The sequence below is a fragment of the Gymnogyps californianus genome, chromosome 2 (genome assembly GCF_018139145.2).
Source record: "Gymnogyps californianus isolate 813 chromosome 2, ASM1813914v2, whole genome shotgun sequence".
Classification (NCBI taxonomy): domain Eukaryota; kingdom Metazoa; phylum Chordata; class Aves; order Accipitriformes; family Cathartidae; genus Gymnogyps; species Gymnogyps californianus.
This window is the reverse complement of record NC_059472.1, coordinates 167,046,116-167,073,326: the sequence shown is the minus strand read 5'-3', so window position 1 is coordinate 167,073,326 and position 27,211 is coordinate 167,046,116. Positions and strand designations below refer to the sequence as shown.

Genomic DNA, 27,211 nt, shown 5'->3' with positions numbered 1-27,211 from the left:
GGCTGGTCCCGGCCCGTCCCCGGCGGTGCCGCTGCCCGCCCGGGGGGGGAGCGGAGCGGCAGCGGCAGCGGGCTGGGGAGCGGCGGCGCGGCGGCGCGGCGGGGAGGAGCCGGGCGGCCGGGGCGGACTCGGCGGCGGGCGGCGGGCAGGGCAGGGCAGGGCACGGCGCGGATGGCGGGGCCCCGCCGGCGGCCGCTGCAGCGCGGGGCCCGGCGGAGGATGTGAGGCGGCGGCGGCGGAGCCGAGCCCCCGCCGGGCTCGGAGGGCGGAGAGGGGCCTCCCCCCGCGGCGCGGCCCGGCCCGGCCCGGCCCGGCCCGGCCCGCCCGAGGGGCCGCGCCTGCCCCCGACAGCGGCCGCCCGACCATGGGGGACTTCTACGACCCGGAGCACCCCACCCCGGAGTAAGCGCGGGCCGCGCCGGCGGCCGCCCCCACCGCTCCCCGCGCCGCGGCCTAAGGCCTTGCCGGGCCCGGCCCAGCCGCGCCGCGCCGGGCCGGGCCGCCCCGCGGGGAGCCGCCGGGGCCGGGGCCGGGGGCGGGGGGGGGGGAGGCCGGGGTGCCGCCGCCGCCGCCGCTGCCCCTTCCCTCCCTTCCTTCCCGAGGCGCGGCGGGCGGGCGGCCGGGGTAGGCCGCGCATCCCCGGCCTCGCGTGAGCGCCGCGGCCGGGCGCCGGCGGGCGGAGGCCGGGCGGGGGTGGGGGTGGGGGGGCGGGGGGGGGAAGAGCGGAGCCGAGCGGCGGGCGCTGCCGGCGGCCGGGGCCGGGGGTGGCGGGGGTCCGCCCCTGCCCTCCCCTCCCTCCCCTGCGCTGGGGGCGGCGGGGCCCGGGCCCCCGGCCCGGCGGGGCTGCGCGGTGCCGCCCGCCCCGCGGAGGGAGGCCAGGCGGTGAGTGCGGACGTGTCCCGGCCTCCCCGGGGGGGCCATTTTTCCGCACCTTTTTTATTATTATTTTTTTTTCACCGGCGTGCGGAGGAGTTACCGAGTCCCGTCTTTATTTTGCCCCTTGAATCCTCCCTCCAACAGCCCCGGGTCGGCCCCTGCCCTGACCCCATTTTCTGACAGGAGGAAGGAGCCAGGCAAAAGGGGGGAGAGCAGCCTAATGGCCGGTGAACTCTGGTTCTCCTCTCCGCTGGGGATTTTCGCTAACCCCCCCCCTTCCCCCGACATCACGCTGGGACTACCGGCTTTATCGCTTCTTCTGAGCAAGCCATTCAGTTCCTGCTGCTAGCAGTGGGGTTTCTCCCCCCCCCCCCCCGCCCTTCTTGCTGGTTCTGAACGCTATTTTTACATTTTTAGACTTCCTTCGCAAAGGACTCGGGTGCTTCATAAACTTTGCGCGTGCGGCATCCCCGACGTGCAGCCGGCTCTGGGGTGGAAGGAGGCAGACACCTGGCGTGTAGCACCTCTGTGCAATGGTTGGATTGGAGGCAAAGCTAAAAATGGCGTGTTTTGAGCAAGGACAACAGAGCAAACCTTTTTGAGCGAATGCTACGAGTTCTGTCTGTGCCCGCCTGGAGCAGCTGAGGATCTGTTTCAGCTGAAACGATGCCTGCGGCCGAGCCTTCTAAAATTAGTGAGAGACGGAGGATTTCATTTTGAAACCAGGTTGTAGTTTGCTAGACGTGGCTCCTGCCTCTCTCCCGGGACTGGAGAGCCTGGAGCAAGCCCTGCACTTGAGTTATGTGAGTTTAACCCCGTCAGGGAGCGACGGTCCCATCCTGAGCGACCCTCCGGGTTCAAATGACTCTGCTATCCGTCCAAAAAGTTTTAGCCTAATTTAGGTATTTCACCTTTTTAGTTTAGAGCGTGAAGGATCCTGTCCCCAGGGGCTGGGGTGGCGTGTGGCATTTGGTGTCAAACCAAGCGTTGCACTGACCTCGACGGTTACAAGCGTGTGGGTTATATCACGCTGCCGCTTGTTGTCTGAAACAATCTCGAGTGTCGCAAACCTGGGCTCTTGAAAGAAGCCAGAGCGGTTTCTCTGGCCACTTTTTAAAAGAAATACTAATTTATTGGTCTGACTTTGGGGTTTTCTTGGTGTGTGCGTTCTGGGTTGGCACTCTGAAAGCTGTCAGGAGGCGTTCAGAAGTTTTTAGGAGCCTTGTTTCCCCATGCCTGCCTCGAAGCTCGGTGTTCCACTGCGCGTCTGAGTCGCGTTCGCCGCGTCGTTAATGGCGTGTCTTATTTAGGATGTGCTCTTCCCAGCGCCTGTGCTTTTTAGCTTGAGAAAAGGATTATTTGCGGTCGCTCAGCAATAGTTTTCTTCAGAGGCGGGGGTACCTCGTGCTTCCTCATCTCCTTCCCCGCTCTGGAATGTGGCGATATTAGAAATGCTCCGTTTGCTGCTGCCGGAGACGGTGGCTTTCCCCTGTCCCGTACCCGCGGCGGGGTGCGATGAAGAGGGATGTGCGTGGTTTGTTTTTTGGAGGAGTTGCTTTTGTAGCTCGTAGCATTGGAGTTGTGCTGCTGCGAGACGTGGGGGCTTGGAGGACGTTGGTCGCGGCCTGGTGACGCAAGCGGAGCCCGGTCAATTGGCAGGCTCAGCCTTATTTTTCATGGGAATTATTCACGGAATGGTTTGGGTTGGAAGGGACCTTTAAAGGTCATCCAGTCCAACCCGTGGGCAGGGATGTCTTCCACTAGATGAGGTTCCTCAAAGCCCCGTCCAACCTGACCTTGAATACTTCCAGCCATGGGGCATCGTTGTTGCTGAGATGGAGCTCTGCGCTGGCTGTAGGTGACTTGACTACGTGCTGATGGCGTTTACTGGAGTTTTCCGATCAGCAAAGAAACTCCAGCCGGCTTTTGCCTGGTTGGTCGCCCTCCGTGTCCTACTTGGGAGCCAGAGCTCAGGTTCTTGAGAACTTCAGCATCCAGCAAAACCAGCTTGCCTCACCTCTTTGGGTGCTAAAATTGGGGGCCAGCCTGAGTCCCTGAGCTCGGAGCCGTCGCCAAGCTCCACGCGAGGTCTCCAGCTTCTCCATGCAGCTGCCCGACGGCGACCTGGACCTACTTGAGGGATGTTTGTGTCGTAGGCTGCGAGCAGAAGAAACTTCATCTCTTCGTGCCGTTACTAGAGCCGTAGTGGTGCAGCCAACATAGCCAAACCTGGGACGAGCGAGCGCTTCCTTCGAGAAGACACCGAGATCGTCCCTGGCCGCTGCGTACCGACGGTGGAGGACCCTCTCAAACAAGTGACGTGTCGGTGGGGTCATTGCACGGGGGGAGAGGGATGGGGTTGAGAGTCCCGAGGATTTCTTTAGCTCTCGTCTGCGCGTTATGATGGAAACCGAAGGTGCTGCGGCAGGTTCCGTTGCACACCCTATGGCTGAAATATATTTATCCGCTGCTGCTTCTGCGCTCCGCTGCAGGTAGACCTCCCCGACTTGAATTTAGCTCCATTTTGGGGGAGATGGTCGTCTTACCGTCCCATGTCTCCACAGGCTGGTGGGGCTTGGGTGGTGCGTGTGGATGGTTTGGTGGGGTGGGGGTTTAGGGCCAGTGCGTTTGAACACCCGTTGATTTTGTTAATGTGACTTGATATGGATTTAAACAGTCTAAAACTTCAGGTTTGGGGTTGTGGCTATTACTACGGGTTTTTTTGAACGTGCGTTGCAGCTGTAGAGACTCGTGGGCCCTTCAGCGTTCGTGTCACTTTGGGACTTGATTATTTTTTGCTTCCCGTAGGCATCTGGATTCTATTTTATGCTTTCCTCTAGGGAAAACGATCAGTAACGGCAGTGCCCTCGGCACAAGGCAGAAGCTCCTGGCAGACGCGCTGTGGTTAAATACCCAAATTCGGGTCCTCGAGTATGTTGTTCTAATCCATCGGGGAGATGCTAATGGAAGGGAAAGGCTCGGTTTTAGATCTGCGTTTCCCTTTGAACGCGCCTCTCCTTTATTAAGGAGACTAATGGTGGTCCCAAGGGCTGCGAAATCGAGAGTAGTAAGGGAGAAACTTGGCTCTCGCTGCCTCAGCGTACCTGAGGGTTTCTCAGCTCCGCGCTGAAGCCTTAATGTCTCTGAAAAGTCAGTTTGTTTAAAGAAAATTCTCTTTACACGTCTGAATTTGTCTCGGTTGTGGGAGGAGACCTTCATCTGCTCGCCTGGCCGGCCAGTAAGTTATCGGACAAATTTCTCACTTGGATTTATTATTTTTGACGTCGGCTTAGGACGACTCCCAGCTGGACCCGAACTTTCTGAGGCCGGTTGCTTGCAGCGGAGCTGAATTAAATGAGGTCGTTTATCTCCAGGTTGGGTATCTCCAGGAAGGAGATGTGGATGCCATGCACCGCTGCCTCTTCCACTCTTCTCTTGCCTTTTTCCTGCTCCATCCACAGCACGTTTTCGGTACCGTTGCTCTTAAAAATGAAGGCTGAGGTTTGTAGCTTTGCTCTTGGAGAAGTCGTCTTCTCCCTGGTTTTTGATAACCAACTTTGCGTCGTCTTATCCTTGTTGGGTTTTGAGGGAGGAGGACCTCTTGGCTTGTCCTTCTGCCCTGGATTCTTGTGCGGCTTCCACCCACCGCTCTGTCATTCCTCCTTTTCCATCTGCTTGCGGTCCAGAGACGCGGCGTGCAGCAAAGGCAGGGTAGGTCTGCGGTGTTTAGCTTCAGGGGAAAATTCAAAAAGGGAGGGGGGGAAAAAAAAAAATAGGTCCACATTTTGGCTTCGAGCAGTTGAGGTCCCTGTGGTTTCTGCCAACTGCGATGCCTATAAATAGGAAAACGGTGCGTTTTTCCAGGAGCTGGCCGTGTGTGAGCATGCTGGGAATACTTTTTTCCTTTGGTTTTCAATGTTTTAGGTCTGCGGATCGGTGGTGCTCCTCTATGGTGGAGTAATTAAAGGTGGAATGATGCGTGCGAACGGGACGGGGAAAGTCACGGCCTCGGGATGCCTCCCTGGCAGGGTGTGCTCAAGCAGTTGGGTTTCTCAAAAATGAGGAAATTTAGCAGCTGTAGGCTACCCAGGCAATATATTTCGAGTTCCAAGTCGTTCCATGTACCTTTAGTCACCCGGACACGTGCACAGATAATTACACACTCTGCACTTAATATGCAAGAGCAGCTAATATATAAACTCAGCTCTCCTAAATACTACGGTTCGGTGATCGCTGGGAAAAGAGACGGAGAAATCCCTGGGTTTTGAAAGGAGAAGGCTTTCAGATGATTCTCTTGTCTTAATTGTTTCTAATTTTCCCTCTGCAATTTAATATTTTCCTTGCAATGGCTCAAAGTGGCCTTAAAGTGGATGGGTGCCTTGCTTCGACGTCCTGTGTTAGAGATCTGTTGACGTAATTCTAAATATAATTTGCTTGTGTGTATATTTAGGCAGGGGGAGAGGTTTTATAAACGCCTATTTTTAATAGACACAGAGACATAAAGAAAAATTAATAAGTTTGCCATATGCATTTGACCTTCGTCCCAATTAATAGACTGGCTGCATTTTATTATTTAGACGATTATTTAGATTTATTAACGAGAAAAGCCGTGGTGTACTGGTGGAGCCGTGCAAGCTGCTTCGGTGCAACTTCCTCGGTGCTGCAGGAAGCGATTAGGAGCCGAAATGCTGCTGTCCAAAGGCTCCGGTCATCGCCCGTGGTGTGACACCCGTGTTGGCGCAGCCGCCTCACCCCGCGGGCAGGGCCATCGGGAGCAGCGATGCTTTTGCCGTTTTCCAGCATCCCGGGCTATGCTTTGTTTTCATTTTTCCTTGCCAGGACTGGTAGGACTCATTGAGAAACAAGTCTTGAGGAAGTCCAAGTGTGGCTCCGTTTTTTGTAGGTTTGGTAGGACACTTGCTGAAAAAGTTGTGGTTTGTTACTTTTTTTTTCTTTTTCCTGACTTTTCCCTTTTTTTTTTTTTTTTTTTTTTTTGGGTAAACTTCCATAAAAATGTTCCATCCTTGCAGCTGCTCCTCTCCAGCGAGCTTCAACCTTTCGGGATCCATCCCAGAGGCTGCCATCCCCCAGAGCATCTCCCTGAGAGCCCGGGGGGCTGATGTGGAGCAGAACCTGAAATTCAAGAGAAACGTGGGCCAGGAGTCAAAATCTGACCCGAAATATTGGTATGAAAGGAAGAGGCGTCGGGCTGGGTCTGGGGAAGGAGTTGGAGCCTGAGCAATACTTGACGTGAAGCACCATTTTCAGGCCCAAACGTGGATTCCTGCTGGCTTTACCCACCATCGCTCAAAGGGTTTACCGTTTCCGCAGCATCACATTGTAATTGCGTTATTGCCTTCCTATTTGAAATGCATCAGCGGAGGTTTTGCAGCTAGAAATAAAAAGCGTGTCATTCTGAGTTAGCAGAAGACAATTATTTGTAACATTTGCAGCCTTCTGTAGCATCGATGTCCAACAGAAAAAACTCCGGCACCTAGTGCTTGGAGTTTGTTTGCACAGCCCGTTCCCAACTTGCGCTTTTATTGCTATTTCTGGTATAAAGGAGGATGAAGGGGGTCAAATTTATCTGCTCCTACAGTAATTTCCCTGCCTGGTATCGCCTTGTGTTTAGCATTGCCGCAGCAACCGGCCGCGGTGTTGCAGAGCGATAGCAGCGTGCAGGTTTTCACTCATTAGCTCTCATTTCTTCTCGCCGTCTCAGGCTGGGTTTAATCTCACTAAAATAGTTTGATTTAAAGCACTCGAGTCTCCAGGAGTTGGTGTTGCAGGGAGCTTGGGTTTATTTTCTTTTATTGAATTGAGAGCGGCTCCCAAGATGTCTCCCACTGCTGACTTAACCTGCCAGGCAGGTTTTGTAATAGAAGATTAAACTTCATCTATAATTGCGTAAGAAATAAATACGTTAAGGATTTTATATTAAAGCAGCAACCTTAAGCCTGGCTGGGGCGTTGCAGCATTTTATTGACGGCACTGAGACAACAAAGTTTTTCGGGGTGCACAGTGCAGGTTGCAGTTTCTACCCTTTGAAGTCTGAATTTAGGGACACCTGATTGTTGGAAAATATCTTCTTGTTAAACTTGGGGTGAGTTTGGGGTAAGGACGGGACATTTTGTGAATGCAGGCTTCAATATGGTGAGTTGTGGAAGTGTTTGGTGTTACGTGCGTGTCTATGAATTACAAGGTAACCTTGCTGCGGTGGCTCAAGGTGAAAAAGTACACTGAAATTTAATGTTTTTACCTCCGTGTGAAGCTTGTAGGATACATCTTTCGAGAACCTCTCCTGCTTGGGATGCAGGGGACAGGACTGCTCCCGCCTGCTTTCTGTTTTGGGGAGAAGGGGATGCCGGGGGGGCCGCTAAGGTGACACATCTCCACGCCGGGCGTTGTGGGTGGCACGCGTCCAACTGCGTCCCGGCGTGGGCACTGCGGATGTTTCCACCTCACCCGGTGACGCCGGGCTCTTTGGGTCGTGGGAGACCTCCCCATCTCCATCAGCGGGGCCACCGGTGTGGTTAGTCTTCTCCTGAAGCAGGTAGACTTCTGCAAGCCCAGCCTACAGTCCGAAACAGAGAGAAATCTTTATTTGCAAGGCATTTTAGGAGACAAAGCTGACCTGCAGTGCCAGGGGGGGTATTTGTCATGCAGGCCTGGTGATGCCTTGATAAGGTCAGCTTAGGAATTTGCTCGCCCCTGCAAGGAAAATCCCGCAGGTGAAGCGGGATGGCGATTCCTGCTGAAGGTCTGTTCCCGCTGATGGGCCAGGGAGGTGAAGGAGGGGTAGAACCCCCCCTCTTTTTACCCAGTCCAGAAATGGAGCGGACAAGAAGTCACCCCCAGAAGATGCGGTGTAGCGTGGGGGCTGCTTGGGAGCTGGGGGGGGGGCAGCCCGGGGGTCCCCGCTCAGCTCTGGGGAGCGAGTCCTTCCCCGCCTTGTGCCTGCCCTCCGAGGGAGGGGCATTGCCTTTCTGCTCTGTGGGGTTTTGGTTTTTTTTTTTTCCCCCCCTTTTTAGCACACAGACCTAATTACCCAGAGCCATCGCTCAGGTTCGGTGAAGCCTCAAAGTCTCTGCGTGTCCAGCGGATACGCGGCGGCCCGAGCTGCTGACTTCTCTGCCAAGAGTGAAGCCCTGTGCTGGTCGCTGGTAGTAATGATCGTAAGTCAGCTGAGATATTTCTGATTATTATTTTTTTTAAAAAAAATTCAGTATGCTTTCAGGTTCCTCGCCTTCCTCTGCTTCCCCTGTCGCTGCAGAGGAATGCTTTAGAGAAGTGTTGGTATAACTTGTGCTGGTATTGCTTGGAAGCTGGGTGTAGCCACTTGCTTTTCAGCAGGATTTGAATACTGAAATTATTTTCCTGGTATCGAACATCTTTTAACTTCATTAGAGCGGTTTAGTTCAGCACATGCTGAACTTTTTCTGTGCAGCCTGGTGTTTGCATGGGATGGGATTTGAGCAAAATTAAAAAACAACCTGTTTCTTTCCACTAATTCCACTAATTCCTTTTCCCTCCGAGCCTAGAAATGTTACCGGCGTATAACCTGGCAGCGCCTGCAGATGCTGTGCCGCGGCAGTCGAGTCAAACGTGACCGTCCCCGCCGGGTTATGACGGCAGTTGCTGTACGCGCGAGGGAGTTCTGCAGAAGGCTGGCACTTGCTTTCTCTCCTTTTATTAATGAACTCGGAGGGTATTTACTATAAATCCGCGGCAGAGCGATAGAAGATATTTGGTGGCAAGCAATTTTGGCTTGCGGGGTCGGTATCCCCCAGGGCATGCGGTGGGGGTAAGCTGGGATGTGTAACACAAGCTTAGTCCTAAAAGTGGTTTTGTGCTGGTAGGAGAAATGCCTTGTTGGATGGTTGTACCATGGTGGTGCCTCTGCTTAAACCAGCGTCACAGCCTTGCTGTTGCAAGCACTGGATATAGATGTATGAAAATGTCCGTAGCCTGAAGAACCTGGAAATAAATAATGGGGGGTGGGGGCAGATCAAAAAAAGTTGGGAATGGGGATAACCACCTCAGTGACTTGTTCAGGGTCACACACAGGCTGTTGCGGAGCTAGAAACCGACCCCGAGCTTTTAAGCCTGGCCTAACCCTGGCCGTAGGAAGGAGGTTTTAATTTCAGCCTTTTGAATTGTTAGAAATTGTTCAGTGAGGTGGTGAGAATGATTCGTGCGATAACGACCTTGCCTTGCACGCTGCAAGCAGCGGTGTTCTCCGATGCCGGGAGTGCCCCGCGCTGTGGCAACTAAAAAGCTGCCGTGGGACTGGTGGTTTTAATGTGGTTTTTGGGTTTCTTTGTGCAACTCCCGTCCGTCCGTCCGTCCCGCCGGTGGTACCCCATGGGGAGAGAGCGATGTCAAACCATCCTGCATCTTCCCCTGCTCCCGTGCTGGAGGTGATAAGCCAGAGGCGATAAACTGCATTTGTGTTAGATCCAGCCTCATCCTTTCCCAGGGGCAACTGCAGCCCTGGACGGACAGACAGCTCAGGGGTGTGCGCGCATTTTAGGAGTTAATTGCGTCAGGTAGGGAAAATGCAGTTTAAGAGTACTTTGTATGTGTGAAACATTTCCTTGTGTCGCTGTTTGTCCCTGATCATGTCAAAAGGAGGTGATTTTGAGGCTGGGATTACCTGAAAAGTGATCCCATTTAAATTTTGTTAATGGGAGGATGCTAAATCTAAAAGCTGCTGATGAAATCTCTCCTTCCCTGCTCGGAGAGGAGGAGGAGGAGAAGGAAGCTTTCCAAGGACTGATGCTCCCCTGGTACTGAGCCAGAAGCTGTGGTTTTGAGTTAAGCTGTGGATTTGTGCCCTCTCTTTTTGGCACCGTCGCTCTTCCGTCCCCCTGCCCTCGTCTGTCCTTGTCCTTTCCCTCGCCATGCGGGTGCTCTGTCGGTAAATCCCTTGCCCGGCTGCCATGGGAACAGCATTGCTTATGATGATTGCTGTCACGATTTCAAACTTGATTTCTTCTTTAGACGTGCCCTGGCACTGAGCAGAAAGGGAAGAGCAGGAGCCGTGTGCATGGTGGTGAGTTTGGGAATTCCCAGGCAGTTTTGGGAAAGGAGCAGGGTTCTGTGATGCTTTTATTGGAGCAGAAGACTGGAGACTGCTGGAAATTGTTTTCTTCTTAACCGGGTCTTTTTCCTGAAGCAGAAGATCCTAGCTTCTCTAAAATGCTCATATTATTAACACACAGATAGCTAAATAGTAATTGAAGCTTTGGCCAAAAACCCACCCAAAACCTCAGCCTGTGGCTTTTCCCATGCTCCTGCCAAGGTCTGTTTTCTCTGACCCACTTTCCTTTGCAAGAGGAGCAGCAGCAAAAGCAAATGGTTTTCAAAAATCATCCTTTTCCCCCTTTATTTCTTCCCCTTCTCTTTAGGGTTTGGTCTCTGTTGGGTGGACCTGCGCCGAGAAGGGACTGCATGGACTCTGCCAGACCCAGGGCTTAATTCATAGCTTGGGCAGAAGTCCCTTCGCCGGTGCTGCCAGCTGGCAGAGAACAGGCATTTTAGCTCGTGCCATATATTTTTTTTTTTTTTTAGCCTATATTTTCCCCAGCTGCGGAGAATGGAGTGTAAATGCTTGTAGTAAAAATTTATAGTGCTATAAGTTTTCCATATTGTGTTGTAATGCCTCTTGAATCTGTTCTCGGTGGCTCTCCTCCAGCCCGATGAGAAATGGGACCCCGGGCTGGCCTGAAGTGGAAGCTGCAGCAGTTGAGTTTCTTAATCTTCTTCATGCCTGCTGTTGAAATGGCTCGTGTCCGGGGTTTTGTTGATTTATAAAGTTCATTTCAGGAGGGTGCACTAGGAGGGAGCGTTCACCGATAATTACGGGTGACTCCATACACCGGTAACCCATAATCTATGTTAAAACAAAAATCCCTTTCTGGCATACTTATGACTATCCAGGATGTCACTCAGCCCTTATAATTTTTGTAAATGAAAGAAGAAATATTTATTTTTGGTATATTGAGCTACTTCTTTTCCTGGCGTGTTCAGTCCTCTCTGTTCTTTCATATTTCAGCGCAGGAGAAATGGTGTCTCTTCCCCTGCTCTAAACGCACAACTCCAAACCCAGCGAAAATGTTCTATAAACCAGCAAATGCTGATTTAGGAAAGCAGGGGATGGGAGAGCTGGATCTGGGGGATGTGCCGCAGGGACAGGTATATGCTTACAGCTACCTTGACCTCATTTTCTGGAGAGCTTGGCTTGGTTTCAAGCTTCTGTGTAAATAAGATGTTTGATACTGTTGGTGATTCTCCCCCGCCCCGGGTGTGCTTTAGCCTTTCCTCTGTCCATGGCTTTTTGGGGGAAGGAGCAGGATTGTCTATTAACTTCCCTGCTTTTTTTTTTTCTGGTTGTACATTATCCGGTTGTGATGCAGTATTTTTGGGAGCAAGGACACATTTGGATATTAAAAGCACAGTGCTCTGTGCAAATGATTTCGCAGCAGTTTAGCACCGTATTTCAGTTAATCATAGGGACGGCTGCACATTTGTCCTTGTTTTTTATCTCTGGCTGGCCACATTAGAGCCTAATAAACCAAGCAGACGATAGCACTTCAGACCTGTAAGTATTTTATCAAATCATTTGGTTTCGAGGGTGGCAGGAGCTGAATGAGAGCAGCAGCGAGTGAACTTCATCTGCAGCATCGTGGTGCATGGCGGTGGCAGAAGCCCGGAGGTGCAGCCCTCCATCGCCGGCCAGGCAGCAGTGAAATCTGCCTAAATATTTCCTTTTTGGCCTTAGGATCTTGCTGGAACTGCAAATTTCCACCCAAGGTGTTAATTTGTTGTGTTGCCTTCTGGTTTGCTTAGCCTTGGTGTTGTGGATGAAGGTCGTGGCGTTAGGTGCTGGTTGGATCCGTGAGCAGCTATGGAAGTCCATCTGCATTCCCAGGCTGGCAGGACATTTCTGGCTAACCTGGCCTAAGCAAAACAGTCTGGAAGTTGGGATTTCCTCCGGTTGAGTGCTGAGTTTTTGCATTTTGTTTCCTTTCTTCAGAAAGAAAGGTAATTGCTGAGGCAGGTAGGCTTTCAGATGGACCTATGCTAATGCCTGCACAATACCCCATCGTCAGCTTAAAGCAAGGTGAGCTGAGTGCCTGCTCAGGATGGGGCTTTTTAGGCTTGCAGGGTTGTTAGTCTTGCAGATGTTTAGATAAGAAGAGCTTTAGGCTTCCAGATTTTTCTCTCTTAAGAAGAAGAAAATGAAGGGGGGGGGGAGAAAAAAGAAAGGACATACGGGAGATGAGGCTCTTCAAGTCTTGTCTTAATGCAGACCAGCATTTGTCATTTAGACTTCAGAAGCCTGAGGGCATTTTTTTTTTTGTTTGCTTTTTTAGCATAAGCAAAGCCCGCATATCGTTCGGATTACGGCGTGGATTACATCTTAAAAAGGAGAGAAGTCTCATTCAAGTCGAGCTGTTTAAGCATCTAAGAAATGCTGGAGCTGCTGAACCTCAATTAAAATACAACCTTATTTTTTATTAACATGCCCATGACAAACCTGGGATGTTTCATGAGTAGGAAAGCTGATAAATTTTAAATATAAAGAATTTTGGTAGAAATGTAGGTCCATAGCCTTAGAAAAGCCTTTCCTGCAAATACAAACTCCTCTGTACAGTGTGGGGATTTGGGATTTAGTTGCTGCCGTGGTTGCTGTTGGGTGCAGTCGTGCATTTGTGGGGCATGTGCAGGCACATCTTGCTCTCGCCTGACCGATACTTGTTAGTTAATCAGATCTCACTGTTCTTTAAATTGTATTTTAGGGGCAGACTGATTTTGTTTTTTTGAATACTAATACATAGGGCTGGCGTAGACAAATAAAAGATGGTGCAGTTCCCTGTTATTTTGTTTTTTTTGTTTTTTTTTTTTTTAATTTATTAACCACTTGTTTGTAGAGGTCTTCAGTTTTGCTTTGAGTTTTATTTTGGGTTTTAACAAAGCCTTTCTCTTGACATTCACAGAAATGAGCCACTGAGTGCATGAATTGAATGCTGATTTTAATAACAGTCTTCCTTTTATGTACCTGCAGATAGCAAGGTGCAGCCAGAGGGAAACAAGTGGGATTGCTCTAAACCTCTGGGGCTGGAAACCTGCTGGAAAACCTACGGGTTGTGTGTTTGGATGGATCCCCGGCTTGCGTACGCTCTTGTTGTGCCGAGTCTCCTGCGTGCCAGCTCCTTCCTCAGGCTTGTAACGTGGGGATTTTATGTAACTTCAAACCCAGCGTGGGAGGAATTTGGCAAAAGGTTTTCGAGCGAACAGCAACGCGTTCACTAATTTTGGAAATCTATTGATATGGTTTCAATCTGGGATGAAGGAAGAGGCTGTAAATGGAAATGGGATCCATAACCCAAGCCAGCTACCTCCTTCATTAAGGTTAACCTGTGCGAGGGCACCCATAGCGAGGTGGGACAACTTTCTGCTGCCGGTGGCTGTTTTAGCTGGTGATGGAGGGGTAATTCAGGAGGGAAGAGCACTTGGGCATAACTGGCTGAAATACCGCTGCAGAGAGGGAATACTACTGTTCCCTCTCTGAGAAGAATTACTTCTCTGTCCAGTAGAAGTTAAATTGTTCATATAGGCATCTAGGACTATACAAGATACATTACCAGTAATGTCATATCTGCTTCATTCTTACATATTTTATTTTAAACAACCAGTTTAATTCATGCAAGTCTTCTATTTTGTCCCTTCTTAACTGTTTTCTATCTTTTAATATTTTGATTTCTCACTTGCCACCCTTTAAGCTGCTCAAATTCTAGCAATTTCCCCCCTCCAAGGGCAGGCAAGTCTCGCTACCAAGTGGCTTTAGCGCAGCAAGATCATCCATTCCCTAATGCAGCTCACTTTCTCCTGCAAGATTTTCTCTGGGTTTTGAAGGATCTCAGCCATCTTTTTTTCCCCGTCGGTGTATTGCAGTTTTCTTGCGTGCTCTGACCCCCCGTGCGGAAGCTGGTGCTCTGCCGTCTGCCTTCGTGGAGCGGCTGTTTCAAGGTGGCAGATGCTGAGGCTGCTCTACCAACGTGGTGTCTTGGCTGGGAAATCTGCTGCTGTGGCTGCAAGCTTTGAGCAGGACGTGAGCTTAGAGCTGGCCCGGATCGTGCCGTGATTCCTGCTGTTTTGTAGGCATGCCCTCTCGGAAGGGAAAATTTTATTCTTAGCTCTTGGTTTTCTCCTTTGTGTCCTTGCCAGCATTTTAGCTTAATACTGGTTTTATGCAACGTTTCAGCAACAAGAGCAAAAATGGATTGTTAAGAGGAATTACTTACTTTACTCTTACAGCAGGACATTAATTATAAATACTAAACTTCATTACCTGTCTCCCAATATATAGCTACTTAAATCTGTGTTCTTATGTATAAAGAGACAGTTATTTCTTTTTGGTTTAGGACCACCAGCTTTCATCTGTTGGTTGTTACTCTGTGCTGTATCACCACACGTCTGGGTGTGGATGTCTTGAAAATCTTCATAGAATCATTTAGGTTGGAAAAAGACCCTTAAGATCATTGAGTCCAATGTTCATGTTGGGTCTTGTTGGGTGTTGGCTACACTAGGCCTCAGTGCTGTTCTCACCCCCTTGTGAACGCTTGTGTTTAGCACTCAAAATACGTGACTGTCAAGAGCGATGGTTTCCTGCAAGTCTAAACCTCCACTTTCTGTGATCCTAAAAATGAAACCTCCTTTTAGGCACTAATTTGTGTCAAAGTGCTGTTCTTAGAGGGCTTCTGACCTCTGCATCAGCAGTATTTTGAATTCACAGCTTGCTTAACCCCATTAAATCACATACGTGCCCTCATGTACTCCACAGCTTGCTTAAACTCACGGCTCATGTTTCCTCAATGGAAACCAACCCTGTTCTTGCTGCTCTAAGAATAATTTATAGCCTATTAATAAGCTTTTTTCAGTTGGACATGAGCCTTTGTAGAGGCAGGAGTATATTACTGCTGGTGATAGGTCTTTCTAGCAGGTTGCTCCTAATTCTCTGTTGATGATGGTTTAAATGGGGAAGTAGGTGGTTATTGCCGTGCCGTCACCACCTCGGGTCTCTGCCTGGGTTACGCAGAAACCGAGAACTTTGACTTTGTTTTCCAGAAACTGATACTTCTCGATTAGCTGACGTTTGAAGTGATATCTGTGAACCTTTTCTGCAACAAATCTTTCACCGTGTTACCACGACAGCGCCGAATTAGGGCTCAAAAGCTGATAAAATTTAGCAAAAGTCCAGCTGAAAACTTCCCCTGTATCTATAAGGTAGACGGGAAAAGGCTGTTTGCGTGCAAACATAAAGGTTAGAGCACTGGAGAGTGCTTTTGGACTTCTAGTAGAGGAAATCAGAGATAAAGACAGATGAGCTGTTGACATCTCGGTTAAGGTGTATCTGTAACCGCTGAAACTCTTACATCTGCTTCTGTAGTTTTCCTTTCGGGGCTGAGAAACTCACTGAAACTCTCCCAGGTATTGAGCAAAGCAAGGAGAGGGTAGTCGTGTTCTTGTTCCTTCTCCTTCCTTGTAGGAGAAACTACTTTGCTCATGGTATCGGAGTGAAGAACTTAGGGAAGCAAAGAAAAGTTGGGCTTTCCCGTTGGCTCAGCATTGGCAGGTTTGGTTGGGATCAAGGTAATGCTCCAAATCAATTCATTGTCGAGCAGCTAGCTGCCAAAGTACTGATTAATTAAGTCTAAGCATCATGGCAAATAGCCAGGACTGCAGATCCGTAGCAGGTCTTACAGCAGTAAGGCGTTCATAAGTATCTTTAATTTCTGTCGATGAGAGAGGCAGATACTTTTCACTGTTTCTGGGCTGCTAAGGAAAATACTGAAATCGAAAGAAAACCAAATTTAACTTCCTACATCTCATTTTTGAGATTTTTTTTTTTTTATATATCTGCATTACCTCTGCGGTGTCTGTTGAAATAAGGTTCTTGCTGGTTTGCAAACCCTCAGAGGACAACACCAAGCCAGCAGTTTGCTCGAAAAAGGTTTGCTCTGTCAAAGTCCATGCAGAATTTTCAGTGTTGAAATTCTTGAGCTTCAAAACTATGCCGGGTGCTCCCCTTCAGAGGCGGTTGGCGTGTCTGCTTGACTGTTGGTTGACGCTGGTAGGGACGTCTCTTGCAGCAGGATTATTTGTGGGGTTGTTGTTATCCCCACTCTGTGTCCCCGGGTGCATCCCGTTTGCAGTGCCACACTTCGGATATTAACGTTTTTTGTTTCTGCCTGATGTTTACACCTTCTTTTTATGTTTTCTTTTGCATGTTTTCTCGGCTGGATTGCAATAGAGAAGAAGAAAATGAGGTGAGTAAAACTGATTCCTTTCTTGATGTAGCTCCTGAGACGTGCGTTAGCCCAACCTGCTTAGTTTGACCTATAGATTTCTTGAGTCGAGAGCGACTGAGGGTCCAGGTAAAGCAAACTGATATTATTCTGGGGTGCCTCTAGTTCAGTGGTTAAATCCAGGAAAGAAGGGAACCGCCTCAGTACCACTTCTGCCATCTACACACAGGGATGCGGTAGCAGAGCGCGACGGTGCTCTTGAGTCATTCGGTGTAGGTAGCTGCTGCTTTCTGCACCGTGAGCAGATGATTATTTAAGGACTTCATCTGTAAAAAAAATGAGTTTTGCTGTGTGTGACTCAGTGAATTTAAGGGGAGAGGAGAAAACTTGGAGGGGCTGGAACAGTTTATAATATCCCGGCATAGGAACGACTGCTGCTAATAGTTTTTGATGCTGTAGGACCGTATCTGCTCTGGTTGTGCTGGTGAACGTACTGTGTCTACTACCTATGTTCCCAGCGAATTGAGAGCTGCAGGAGCACTGCTGCTTCAGTAATCGGGTACCTCTGCTGAATATGCAGACTGAGCTTCTATCGCGTTTTTCTTTCTGCAAAATACCCACAGCAACGTTTTGGGGAACGTTCCCTTTCTGTAAAACATTAAAGGAAGGAGAACTCTTCTACTAGAGAGCTTTTGCCAGTAATTGCTACCTATTAAATTTCAAAAGCTACCTGTGGAATGTGTTTAAAATACTGTAAGTCATGTTTTGTTAAACTCGGTGTTATTTAAGAAAAAAAATCCCTGAAAGGGTAACCATGTGAGGGTGAAACATTTGTTCTGAAATGTATCATCTCTGCTGAATAGACTATGAAAAGGGGAGGAATAGGAGCTTAGCAGCTCCTTTTTTGCCTTCAGGTCCTGTGTTTTGTGTAAAGGTGGACGTATCCAAACCCTGTTATTCACGTGTGAGCTCGGATTTCAGATCTGTTGCGCATGAAGTTAGAAAGATTTTGATCAAAACATTGGCACAATTCCATAACTGTGGATTTTGCACATAAAATCATTTCATAAAAGTTCTAGCAAGAAAGAAAACTCTTGAATGCTGATGCACTCTATTTACTGTATTTTTAAATATATATATTTTTTTTTTTCCCTTATATAATTGGTATAATAGGTGAACCCGGTTTCTGATCAGAATTTAGATTCAAATTTGTGGAGACTCCTTCCGTTAGACGTCAGGGTATGGTTGAAGATAGGAACCTGCTCTCTTACTCTTCCATTGTCCCAGGACATACACACAGGTTGGGGTAAAAAGGTGTGAATTTCTGGTCATGTAGGGCTAATAATTGACCCAGCAACCTCCCAAAATGATGTTCCCTTGCTCTTCGGGAGCCTGAGCCCGGCATCCTATGGGAGGGTGGTCTCAGTAGCATTCAGACATGCAGAAACTCCTACCAAACTGTCTGGATGCTTGATTTTGTCCTTTATTCTTCTATGAATTAGTTTATAGACACTTGTGTATTAGTCTCTGGATCACTTCTGATGTGTGGATTCTTTTGAAAACAGGGGTAGCATTTTCAGCATGACTTTCTGGAGATGGTTGTGGGACAGTAGCGGAGAGAGGAGCGTGTTTCAGAGCTGGGCAAGTGTGTGGACATGCACTTTTTTTCAAGGTCACTGTTTGGGTGCCCTTTTAGCCATGGCACTCGTTTAAAAGCATCCATGAAGTGGCACCCATATAAATAACACCCATTTAAAAGGAGTGCTTTTTATTTTTTGCACCCATTTTTTCCAGAATGCAGCTAATCGTCTGCTGGTGAAGATCAAATGTGTGCATGGCGCTGGGCCGGGTAGCCAAGACTAGTCATGTGGAGACCGTGACGTGGTTTTTGCAATTTAAATAAAACCCCATGTGTTTCATCAAAAATGAGGATATTTTTGTATCTATGATGTCCAAGGGTGCAAATAGAATGGGATGGGGTTTCCATTCCACCGACGTCTTATTTAATAATTTACTATGGTGCCTTTAGCCTGAGCAACTGCACATTGTTTTACAAAAGTTAAAGGATAACAAAGTACGTAATAATTCACAGTGGGTTGCAGGAAACTGCTGCTGCTGCCAAAGATGTGTTCATGCAACAGTTATGGGAGTAAAACCCAGCTCTGTACAGTTTTTATACTGCTACAACGGTTTCCATTGCAGTTCTGCTTCTCACACAAAATATAATTCCACTAATGCAATTTGGATTTATGGGGATAAAGACTATTGACAAGAACACCCTTTTACCATGGTACCACAATATTCATCTTTAGGGATTGCACTCCTGTGACCCAGCTTTTGCGTAGACAAGCCCTAAGCTTTAAAATAGTTGGAGGAATGCCAAGACGGGTAAACATACGGTGCTTTATGCTCAGAAAATGGCTAATCTCGGGCTTGGATAAATGCATCCTGTAAGGTAAGAGGTTCCCATGTTGAAGGAGCTTTGTTGCTCTAGACTTGCTCCATTTCTAAAGCCAGGGTTCAGTTGCAAGTGCTGTCACAGCAGCTTTCTTGGTGGAGATCCTGAGCTCTTAATGTCCTAGAGGAGATGACTTCCAGCTCGATAGCATTGAGTGAGATCCTGGGCAGGAGACAGCAGATAGCTTCTGGTGAGATGCACGTGGAGCGTATTACAGTCGGTTGGCCTGGAGGTGACGGAGTCATCACGCATGACTAGGTCCTGATGGGAATTCTTGGAGGTTGTTCTATTAATACTGATCTACGCCTGAGCCTGGAAACTTATTAGGAATTACTAATGACTGAGATAAGGCTGTCGGGGCGGGAGGTGGGAAAGGACGGGGCGTAAAATTGCCGCTGTAATTCTTGGTAGTCTGATTTATGCTGAAACCAAATGCATCCACGTGCAGTCTCCTGGGACGTGAAAGCAAATGCACTTAAAGCTTAAAAACGTGGGCTATTTTGTAGCCTGGGACCACGGAAACAGCACAAATAAAGTGGTGCTATCTCTTCAATTAACTTTATATGTTGAACCCTATCTCTTTTTAAAAAAACTAAGAATTAAATGAAAAAAGGACTTTCAGTTTGGTCATTAATAAGTCAGTTAAAAAGCCTCAGCCCAAACCCCAAAGGAGGTTTTGCTCCAAACTGGAAATGACTGGGTAATTGGTTCTGTTCAAGAGAGAGCCAGGCGCAGAAGGCAGCGCGGCTGTGCTATCCCAGACTCCAGCCCAGGGTATCAATTTCTATTTTATCATCATGAAAAATTCACCGGGTAAAAGAGAATTGTTCAGTGGGCCTGTAGAACAGAGTTAAAAACCCCCCAAACAATTCCTCTAACTGCGTCTTCTTTTTCTTTCGCAGGGCAAGCCTGAAACCGTGCAGAAAGCTGGCTTTATCAAAGGCCCGGTGTTCAAAGGCGTTGCTTCGAGTCGCTTTTTGCCCAAAGGCACCAAAACAAAGGTTAACCTTGAGGAGCAAGGAAGGCAAAAGGTCTCTTTCAGCTTTAGTTTAACCAAGAAAACCTTACCGAATAGATTTCTGACTGGTCTCGGAAACGAGAAACAAAATGAAACTCAGAACTCCTCAGCAGTACCCCTTCAGACTGACTTTAACCCCAAAAGTAAAATGGACCTGGGGGATGCCGCTGGTTCAGCTGAGGAGTCTTCACCTCCAAAACCGAAGGTAGAATTAGGGAAGATCCATTTTAAAAAACATTTACTTAATGTCACAGCAAAACCACCACCAGCTACAGCAGCAACGCTACCGCCACCGCCGCCGGCTGTGGTACCGGTAACGGAACCGGTGGCATTGGCCACGAACTTTCCCTCAACGCCACCGCCTCCCCCGCCTCCCCCTCCGCCGACGGCGTCGCCAGCAGCATCGATGCCGGTTCCTGCAGCGGCAGCCTTGCCACAACTGCCGGTAACGCTGATGTCGACGCTGTTGCTGTCGCCGCCCGTGGAAGCTGAAGTCCTTGCTTTGAAGGAGCCGTGCCACGTGGTACCTAAGGAGGCTTTGGAGCCGGACGTCAAGCAGGATGCGATATCGCGCGGTTCGGAAGAACGTGTAACTCAAAACACGCCCGAGCAGACGGAAATAACTCCGCAGAAGGAAGATTCCCATATTGGGAAAGAGGATGAGGTTTCCGACGGCTCGAAGGGTGCTCCCCTCTGCTCCCGGAGGCAGGGGTCAAAGAGGAAGTTCTCCCAGTCCGATGGCACGCTGCTGGGCTCCGAGTCCGACGAAGATTCGGTGAGAACCTCCTCCAGCCAGCGGTCACATGAACTGAAGATATCCAGTACGGAAAAGGAGAGAGATCCCAGACGAAGCTCCGCGTCCCTCAGAGGTGACGACCTGGGGAAGTCCTCCTCGCGCTCCAAGTCGGACAGGGATGAGAAGTACTCGAGCTATTCAAAATCGGAAAGAGATTCGCGGTATGTGTCCTCCCGCTCTCGATCAGACAGAGAGAGAAGGCGAAGCCGGTCTCATTCCCGTTCCCGATCCGATCGGAGCTCCCGAACCAGCTCTTCTTACTCGAGGTCAGAACGCTCGCATTACTACGAATCTGACCGCAGATACCATCGGAGCTCCCCATACAGGGAAAGGTCGAGATATTCCCGTTCGTACGCGGACAGCAGGGCGCGAGAGAGCTCGGACTCAGAGGACGACTACAGGAGGACACATTCCAGATCGAGCGACTCGAGGCGTACATCGTCCCACTCCTCCTCCTCCTACAGAGACTCGAGGACTTCTTACTCTAAGTCGGACAGGGACAGCAAAGTAGAATCGTCTCATGCCGACATGGAGAGGAGAGGAAGGTCTTCTTCGAAAGCAGATAGAGATTCAAAAAGGACTTCAGAAAGTGAAGTAACCAAAAGGTGCTCTCCCCTTGATGAGCTAGGCTATCGAAAGGGGACATCCCATTCTAAGCCCGACAGTAATGTGAATTCCTCCCGTTATAAGTCTACCCCTTCAAAGACCCCCACACCAAAGCCTGATAAATTTAAGAGTTCTTTCTGTTGTACAGAATCGATCGAAGAAATAAAACAGCAGTCTAATTCTCTAGATTTAGAGACCTCTTGTCTAAAAAGCAATGAGATCAGGGTGTCCATTGCGAAAAAATTTGAAAGGGAAAAGACACTTTCTCCATTAAATCAGTTAAACGATTCGCCCGCTTTTAAAAAGGCAGACGAATCGAAAGCGGGTTTTGCTAACCCAAAGTCCGAGGAACTTACAGGAAACAAATGCCATGACAGTGTTAAGGAGCAAGAAACTTTATTAAAGATAAAGCACGATCAGTTAAGAACGTGTTTCCCCATGGAGCTGAGTGTAAATGGGTCCCCGGAGGGTCGGGCTGATGGTTTGGCAACTTCCAGTGTCTCCAAACCAGAGGAAGTCACCGTGTCTTCTGACGATAGCCTGTGTCGGTCAGAAGCGTCGCCTGTCGTGAAGACGAGTCCGTCGTATCCGTTGCCGTCTAATGGGTTTGAGAGCACGCACGCGTCTCAAGAGCAAGAGCCGGACGATTCTCGGGTCCAGTCCAGCGAGTGCAACAGTCTGTTTAGGCAAGCGGAGGCTCCAGTCCCGCAGCAGCAAGGGGAAGCCATCCCTTTGCCCGTCGTGAATGTAGATCATACTAAAACTGTACTTAAGAAGCTGGATGATCAGGTGACTCCCTGCGACAAAACCAAAGAACCATTTTTTTGCTACATTTCAGACGATGCCACCCCTGCTTTGTATCATTCGGAAGTTGAAATCGAAGCGGAACCAGCAGATTTAAAAGTTACATCCGAGACTTTTCTGGACATGCAGGTAGAGCTGCAGACGGTTACGTGCGATTACGAGAGCACGGAGGATCATCACTCAAGGTCTGCATGTGACGATGAACACGGTCATCCTTCCCATAAAATTAGCCTGGCAGCGGAGAGCTCGAGCAGGGATCCCTCCCAGGATGGCTGTTCCCCGAGGCTCAGGTTGGACCATCCCGTGCCGGAGGAAAGCGTCTCTTCCAAATGGGATGTGCCACCGCCGGATGGATGCCAGGAGCTGCTCCAGCATTCGGAAGCCGAAGAGATGCTCGAGTTGGATACTCAGCACGTTGATCTTGGTTCGGCAAAAGGCAAGCTGTCGTTCAAAGATGAACATTCGTACTATTCGGAAGTGCCGCTGGAGCACCGTGGCAGAGAGGTCGTGGAAGAAAGTGCTGTTTCCACCGAGGGAGTTGGGCCGGATGATTTGAGAGTTCGGTGTCCCAGCGTATTGGCGGAGAAGGACGAGGGAAATGAGCCCTTGGTGGCTCTGGCTTTTCCAGATGCCTTGTTTCCCTCTTGCGATGTCATTGTCACTGCAGAAGAAATGGAGACGGTAACTCAAGCCCCGACGTGCGACAGCAGCGGCAACGCCGCTGAATTTGTTCCTGCTGGCCACGATGATTACTCTGACACGGGGGAGAGCGACAGCGAGGGGGGCAGCGAGGACAGTGACACGGAGGACTCGGATTCTGATGACGGCGCGCCACGGAAACGGCTGCAGTCTGTTGTGGTCGTACCAAAGAACTCGACCATAGCGATGGAGGAGAGCAGCCCTGGCTCCTCACGGAGCAGCCAGGGCAACAGGCGCTTCTCCGACCACTGGGACGATGAGCGACCCGAGCCCAGTAGACCCTACTATGAAGAGAGATTGGAGAATATGGCGAGTAAAGGCGGTCCACAAGTAGAGAGCAGATGTTCTCCTAGAGGGATGGAGAAGAGTCCGGCAACTTCGACCGAGCTCAGCAGGAAGGAGACGGAAGAGCTGCGGCCGGATCCATGCCAGCCTCAGAGCGACGGCGTTGACAGTACGAGTCAGGCAGACCTAATGGCAGACTCCCACGGCAAACCCAACCTGGACGAGAGAATAACGTTGAAGGAGCTGATGTCCGTTGGTAGACCCATCGGCCGACAAGACGAGCAGCCATTTTGTCTGCCGGAGAGTTTTGAAAGCGCCGATAAATCCCGACACCAGATGAGCTCTTCCAAGCCAGACAGCAGGCAAGGGAGGGGTGGGCTTAACCAGTCTGGCCTCGGAGACTTCTCCAGGCTGGATGGTTTTCATACAACAGAGGATCTGGGTGGTTTGGGCTGGGACTTTTCCCAGCCGGAGAAGCCCAGTAGCACCTACCAGCAGCCAGATAGCAGCTTTGGGGTTTACTCGGGCTACGTTTACCAGCCAGGCTCGGGAGCGTACGGCGGCTCTCAGAGTTACTGGCAAGGCAATGGTTATTGGGATGCGAGATCTACTAGCAGACCTTCTGCAGTTAATTACGAACGGATTCAAGGGCAAGTACCGGATTCTCTAACGGAGGATCACGAGGAGTACGAAGAGGATGACCGTTGGGATGATGACTGCAAGTCTCGTTTTCCCAGCCCCTCGAGTAAATGCCAGATGCCCGGGCAGAAAGAAAAAGGCTCAGTGCAGGCACACGAGATCAGCAGCAATTCGACCAAGGAGCCGGTGCCTGGCGGGGAGAAGAAGGAGGAGGTGAAGGTTTTGGAAAAAAACGATGCGAAAGAACGAGGTCCACCAAAAAAAAGACGCCCGGAGTTGGAGAGCGACTCTGAGAGTGACGTGGACTCGAGGGAGAAGAAGAAGGTGAAACCGGAGGGGGAGCAAGTGGAGTCGGCGCCTCAGGACTCCTCCATGGTCGGTCGGTTGTGTATCATGGATGACTTCAGAGACCCCCAGCGCTGGAAGGAGTTTGCCAAGCAAGGAAAGATGCCCTGTTACTTCGACCTTATTGAAGAAAATGTGTACTTGACAGAAAGGTAACTGATTTTTTTACCCTTTTTTTTTTTTTCCTTGCCTATAGCAATTTTAGATTTTAACTTACATTTGGTTCTGTGATAGCTTTTTTTAATGGCCAAATTGGCAGAATTTGGAGGGAGGGAGAAGGATGTCGTATTCCCTACGTCTGGCAAAGCTGCTCGTAGAGGAGACGACACTGGGCAAGTGTTTACCGCCCCCCGGGTCTCTTCTCCTAAACAGAAAACCCCGACTGGGCCCAGACAGGCCCCGGTGATGAGAAGAGGTGGAAGATGGGAGGGTATGGGGGAGGATGATTTATTTATACCCTCTTCTCAGTCATCTTGCAGCATCCCCTTTGTCTAGTGTTGATTTGGGTATCAGGCAGGACTTGCACACGTGGGATTCCTGGCATCAGCAGCAAGTAAACGTGTTATTCTTGTACCCATGGTAGTTTGTAAGAGTAATTAAATTTTTTTCCGAGCTTTTTGCTTTATTCTCTATTGTCCGCCATTCATCTGAACTTGGTGCAGCTACGTTATAGCCCCGAGCAGTATAGCAGCACCATCTCTGGGCTTGCCAGATCTTGTCTGTTTAGTGTCCCCAGATGCCAGCTCGCCCCTTTTCTGAAGACACAGGGAAATCTGTCTGGGTGTGGGAAGGGTTTTGGATGAACAATGTGTATTTCCAAAGGCTTTGGTTACTTGCATGTAATTATTTGTCATCTTAGATGAGTTATTTTAGGGTCTAACAGACTAATTTGAAATATCAGAGGGTAGCTGTTGGCTGCAGATTATCCTTTTCCCTTTTGCATGGGAATGTTGAACAGGGTATGATCCCTGGCAAACAAAGTCATCTGTTTCTGAGCTTTAGGGATGATTAGTAATTGTATTGCTTCAGGGCTCAACTACCTTCGTCCTTGCCAAAAAAATACTCGCTCTGGCTTTAACATGTAGGTGAGAGCTCCTTACGAGCCTGTAACCAATTCTTATTCCTGGCACAGACTATGGTAAGGCCCTCTGATGATTTATGCCTATTTAAAATCTTGCCGTTTCATTTAACTTCATGATCCTTTTTCATCTCGTGATTCCTCGAGGGTGGTCGAGTAACGGCGTTCCTGCCGGGCCGTCGGGTGCCAAGCGCCGGTGCTCGCCAGCAGCGAGGGCGCCGGGTGCAGCACCAGCTCGGGAGGACGCTTCACGTGGGCCAGTTTAAACCCGTGTTGGGCTTCATGTGTTGGGGTCTTAACACTCCAGGCTTTGCCACGTCTTTTGTTCACTAAAATGGCTTTTTTTTTTTTTTTAATAAATGTGTTTTAAAAGATATTCTTGATTCAGAGTCTGAATATCAACCGCTTATGTGCAGATAAAACGTGCTATTTATTTCAATCCAAGTTTTTTTTTCTTATGCCTTTTTTTGTCTTGCTGGGATCCACGCTCCAAAGCATTTCCCTAATCATCTCATGGCAACTCAAATATCAGTAGATGCCTTTGATGCCCTACTTTTTCTGTAACTGCAGTTTTCTTGTTTTCTTTTTCATCATCTTATTTGACAGTAAAGCAGAGGTTTAAATAGCTAAACCCTCCAATTTGCTTTATTAAAAGAAAGCTATTTTAAAATGGTATGTGTGCTCAACTAATGGTGTATATGTTAATATTTTAGAATATAGGTTTTCTCCTGGCCTTTGGATCAGCGAAACCAAATGGACTATTACAGAATAGCTGAGGTTGGAAGGGATCTCTGGAGATTGTGTCCGTAGTGTTATATAGGATTACAGAATGTAGTATTTCATGAGAGGCTAGTCGAAGTGTATCCTTTTAATTTAAACATTAGAACTTGTGCTGTGTGGTGAGAAATCTTCTGTCTAGAAAAATCAGGCCTGAATTTTCTGGAAATTGGTTGCTTTACCTGTACAACAAAATGAAGAGGTTTTAGTCCTTTCTCTGGGTGTAGGTGCGTGTGCATGTGCCCATCCACATTGAAAGTAAAATTGGATTGTGGGCATTGAGGAGAAGGAAAAAAATATCCTGGGATGTCTTTCTGAGAAATCATCTTTTGTGATCAGAAAGTCATCGCCTCCTGCTCAGAACAAACTGAGTGTCCCAGGTACCCCCGTACCTTCTTGTGGTTGTCCAAAGGTAATCAATCCATATGTCCAGTTGCTAGAGAATGAATTTATTTCCTCCAGTAACAACTGATAAAGATTGAGGAGTGATTTCTTTACCCAGGTGCTGTCTAACCTGTATTTCAATGACTTGTCTTCAATAGGAAGAAGAACAAATCTCACCGGGATATTAAGCGAATGCTGTGCGAATGCCCTCCTCTCTCCAAAGAAGAGCGAGCTCAGGGGGAGGTTGCTTGTGGAGAAGACTGTCTCAATCGCCTGCTCATGATAGAGTGGTAAGTAGCGTTTCATGAGTTGCCAGAGTTGGGTGGCGTTGTCCACGAGATGACTTGGGAGCCCCTAAAGGAATCCAGACTTTCCTGGGTGGTGGCAACAAGCTGTCTGTGCACTCTCTTTTCGCTGGCTGGTGTGGAGTGATCTTCAGAGCCTACACACCAGCATTTAAATCTGACCTTAGATCTTCTGCAGGAAGCTAGACCTTAGTAACCTCCTGTTAAAACCTGCTACAAAGGCCTGGAGTCTTCTGCTCCTCAGCCTTAACTCTAGTCCATCATAAGCGTGGTTGGAGGAAGTCAGAAATGCAAATGTAGCTCTACTTGAGATCCTTATTTCCTCTCATTTCTGCTTTTGCATCTCTGTCCTCTCCCCAGAGCCTCACCAGGCTACGGCTCTTGTCTCCTTTTCCCTCCTGGAAGAGGCTAGGAGAAGAGGGAGCCGCTGCTCCGTGTGAGCAGGAGGCAGGGGACAGGGCACTTAGTGGGATTCACCCCCTGGCACAAGGATTGTCACCAGCCGGGGTGGAAAGAGAGGAATTACCTGGCAGAAGCCCTGCCCTTTGTCTTTAATTGAATAACCCTAGCAGTAGATGTAGGGGAAAGGGATATCTTGGGGGAAGAACCCGTAAAAACATGGGGAGAAGAGGCCAGTTCATCCCATTTTGATTGTATGACATTGAAGTACAGCGGCGTTCGCATTCCAAACGTTTTTATCTTCCTTCCAGAAATAAATTGTCTACATTTGCATGTTGACAGTCAGATGGTTATGCTTTTTATAGCGAAACACGTTTGAAGGTTTTACACTGAATTTATTATGGTTCCTTGGTATCTATTTCCCATCT

At 49.1% G+C, this 27,211-nt stretch overlaps 1 protein-coding gene across 1 annotated transcript in view; it reads left to right on the top strand.

Moving 5' to 3' along the window:
- Positions 1–364: 364 nt before the first annotated feature.
- SETD2 (SET domain containing 2, histone lysine methyltransferase) overlaps positions 365–27,211 on the top strand; it is a 71,379-nt gene continuing 44,532 nt past the window's right edge. The window contains exons 1-4 of the mRNA XM_050890954.1: positions 365–402; positions 16,196–16,211; positions 19,551–23,992; positions 26,238–26,369. Of these exons, the coding sequence (XP_050746911.1) occupies positions 365–402; positions 16,196–16,211; positions 19,551–23,992; positions 26,238–26,369 (4,628 nt within the window). The remainder of the gene's footprint in view (positions 403–16,195; positions 16,212–19,550; positions 23,993–26,237; positions 26,370–27,211) is intronic.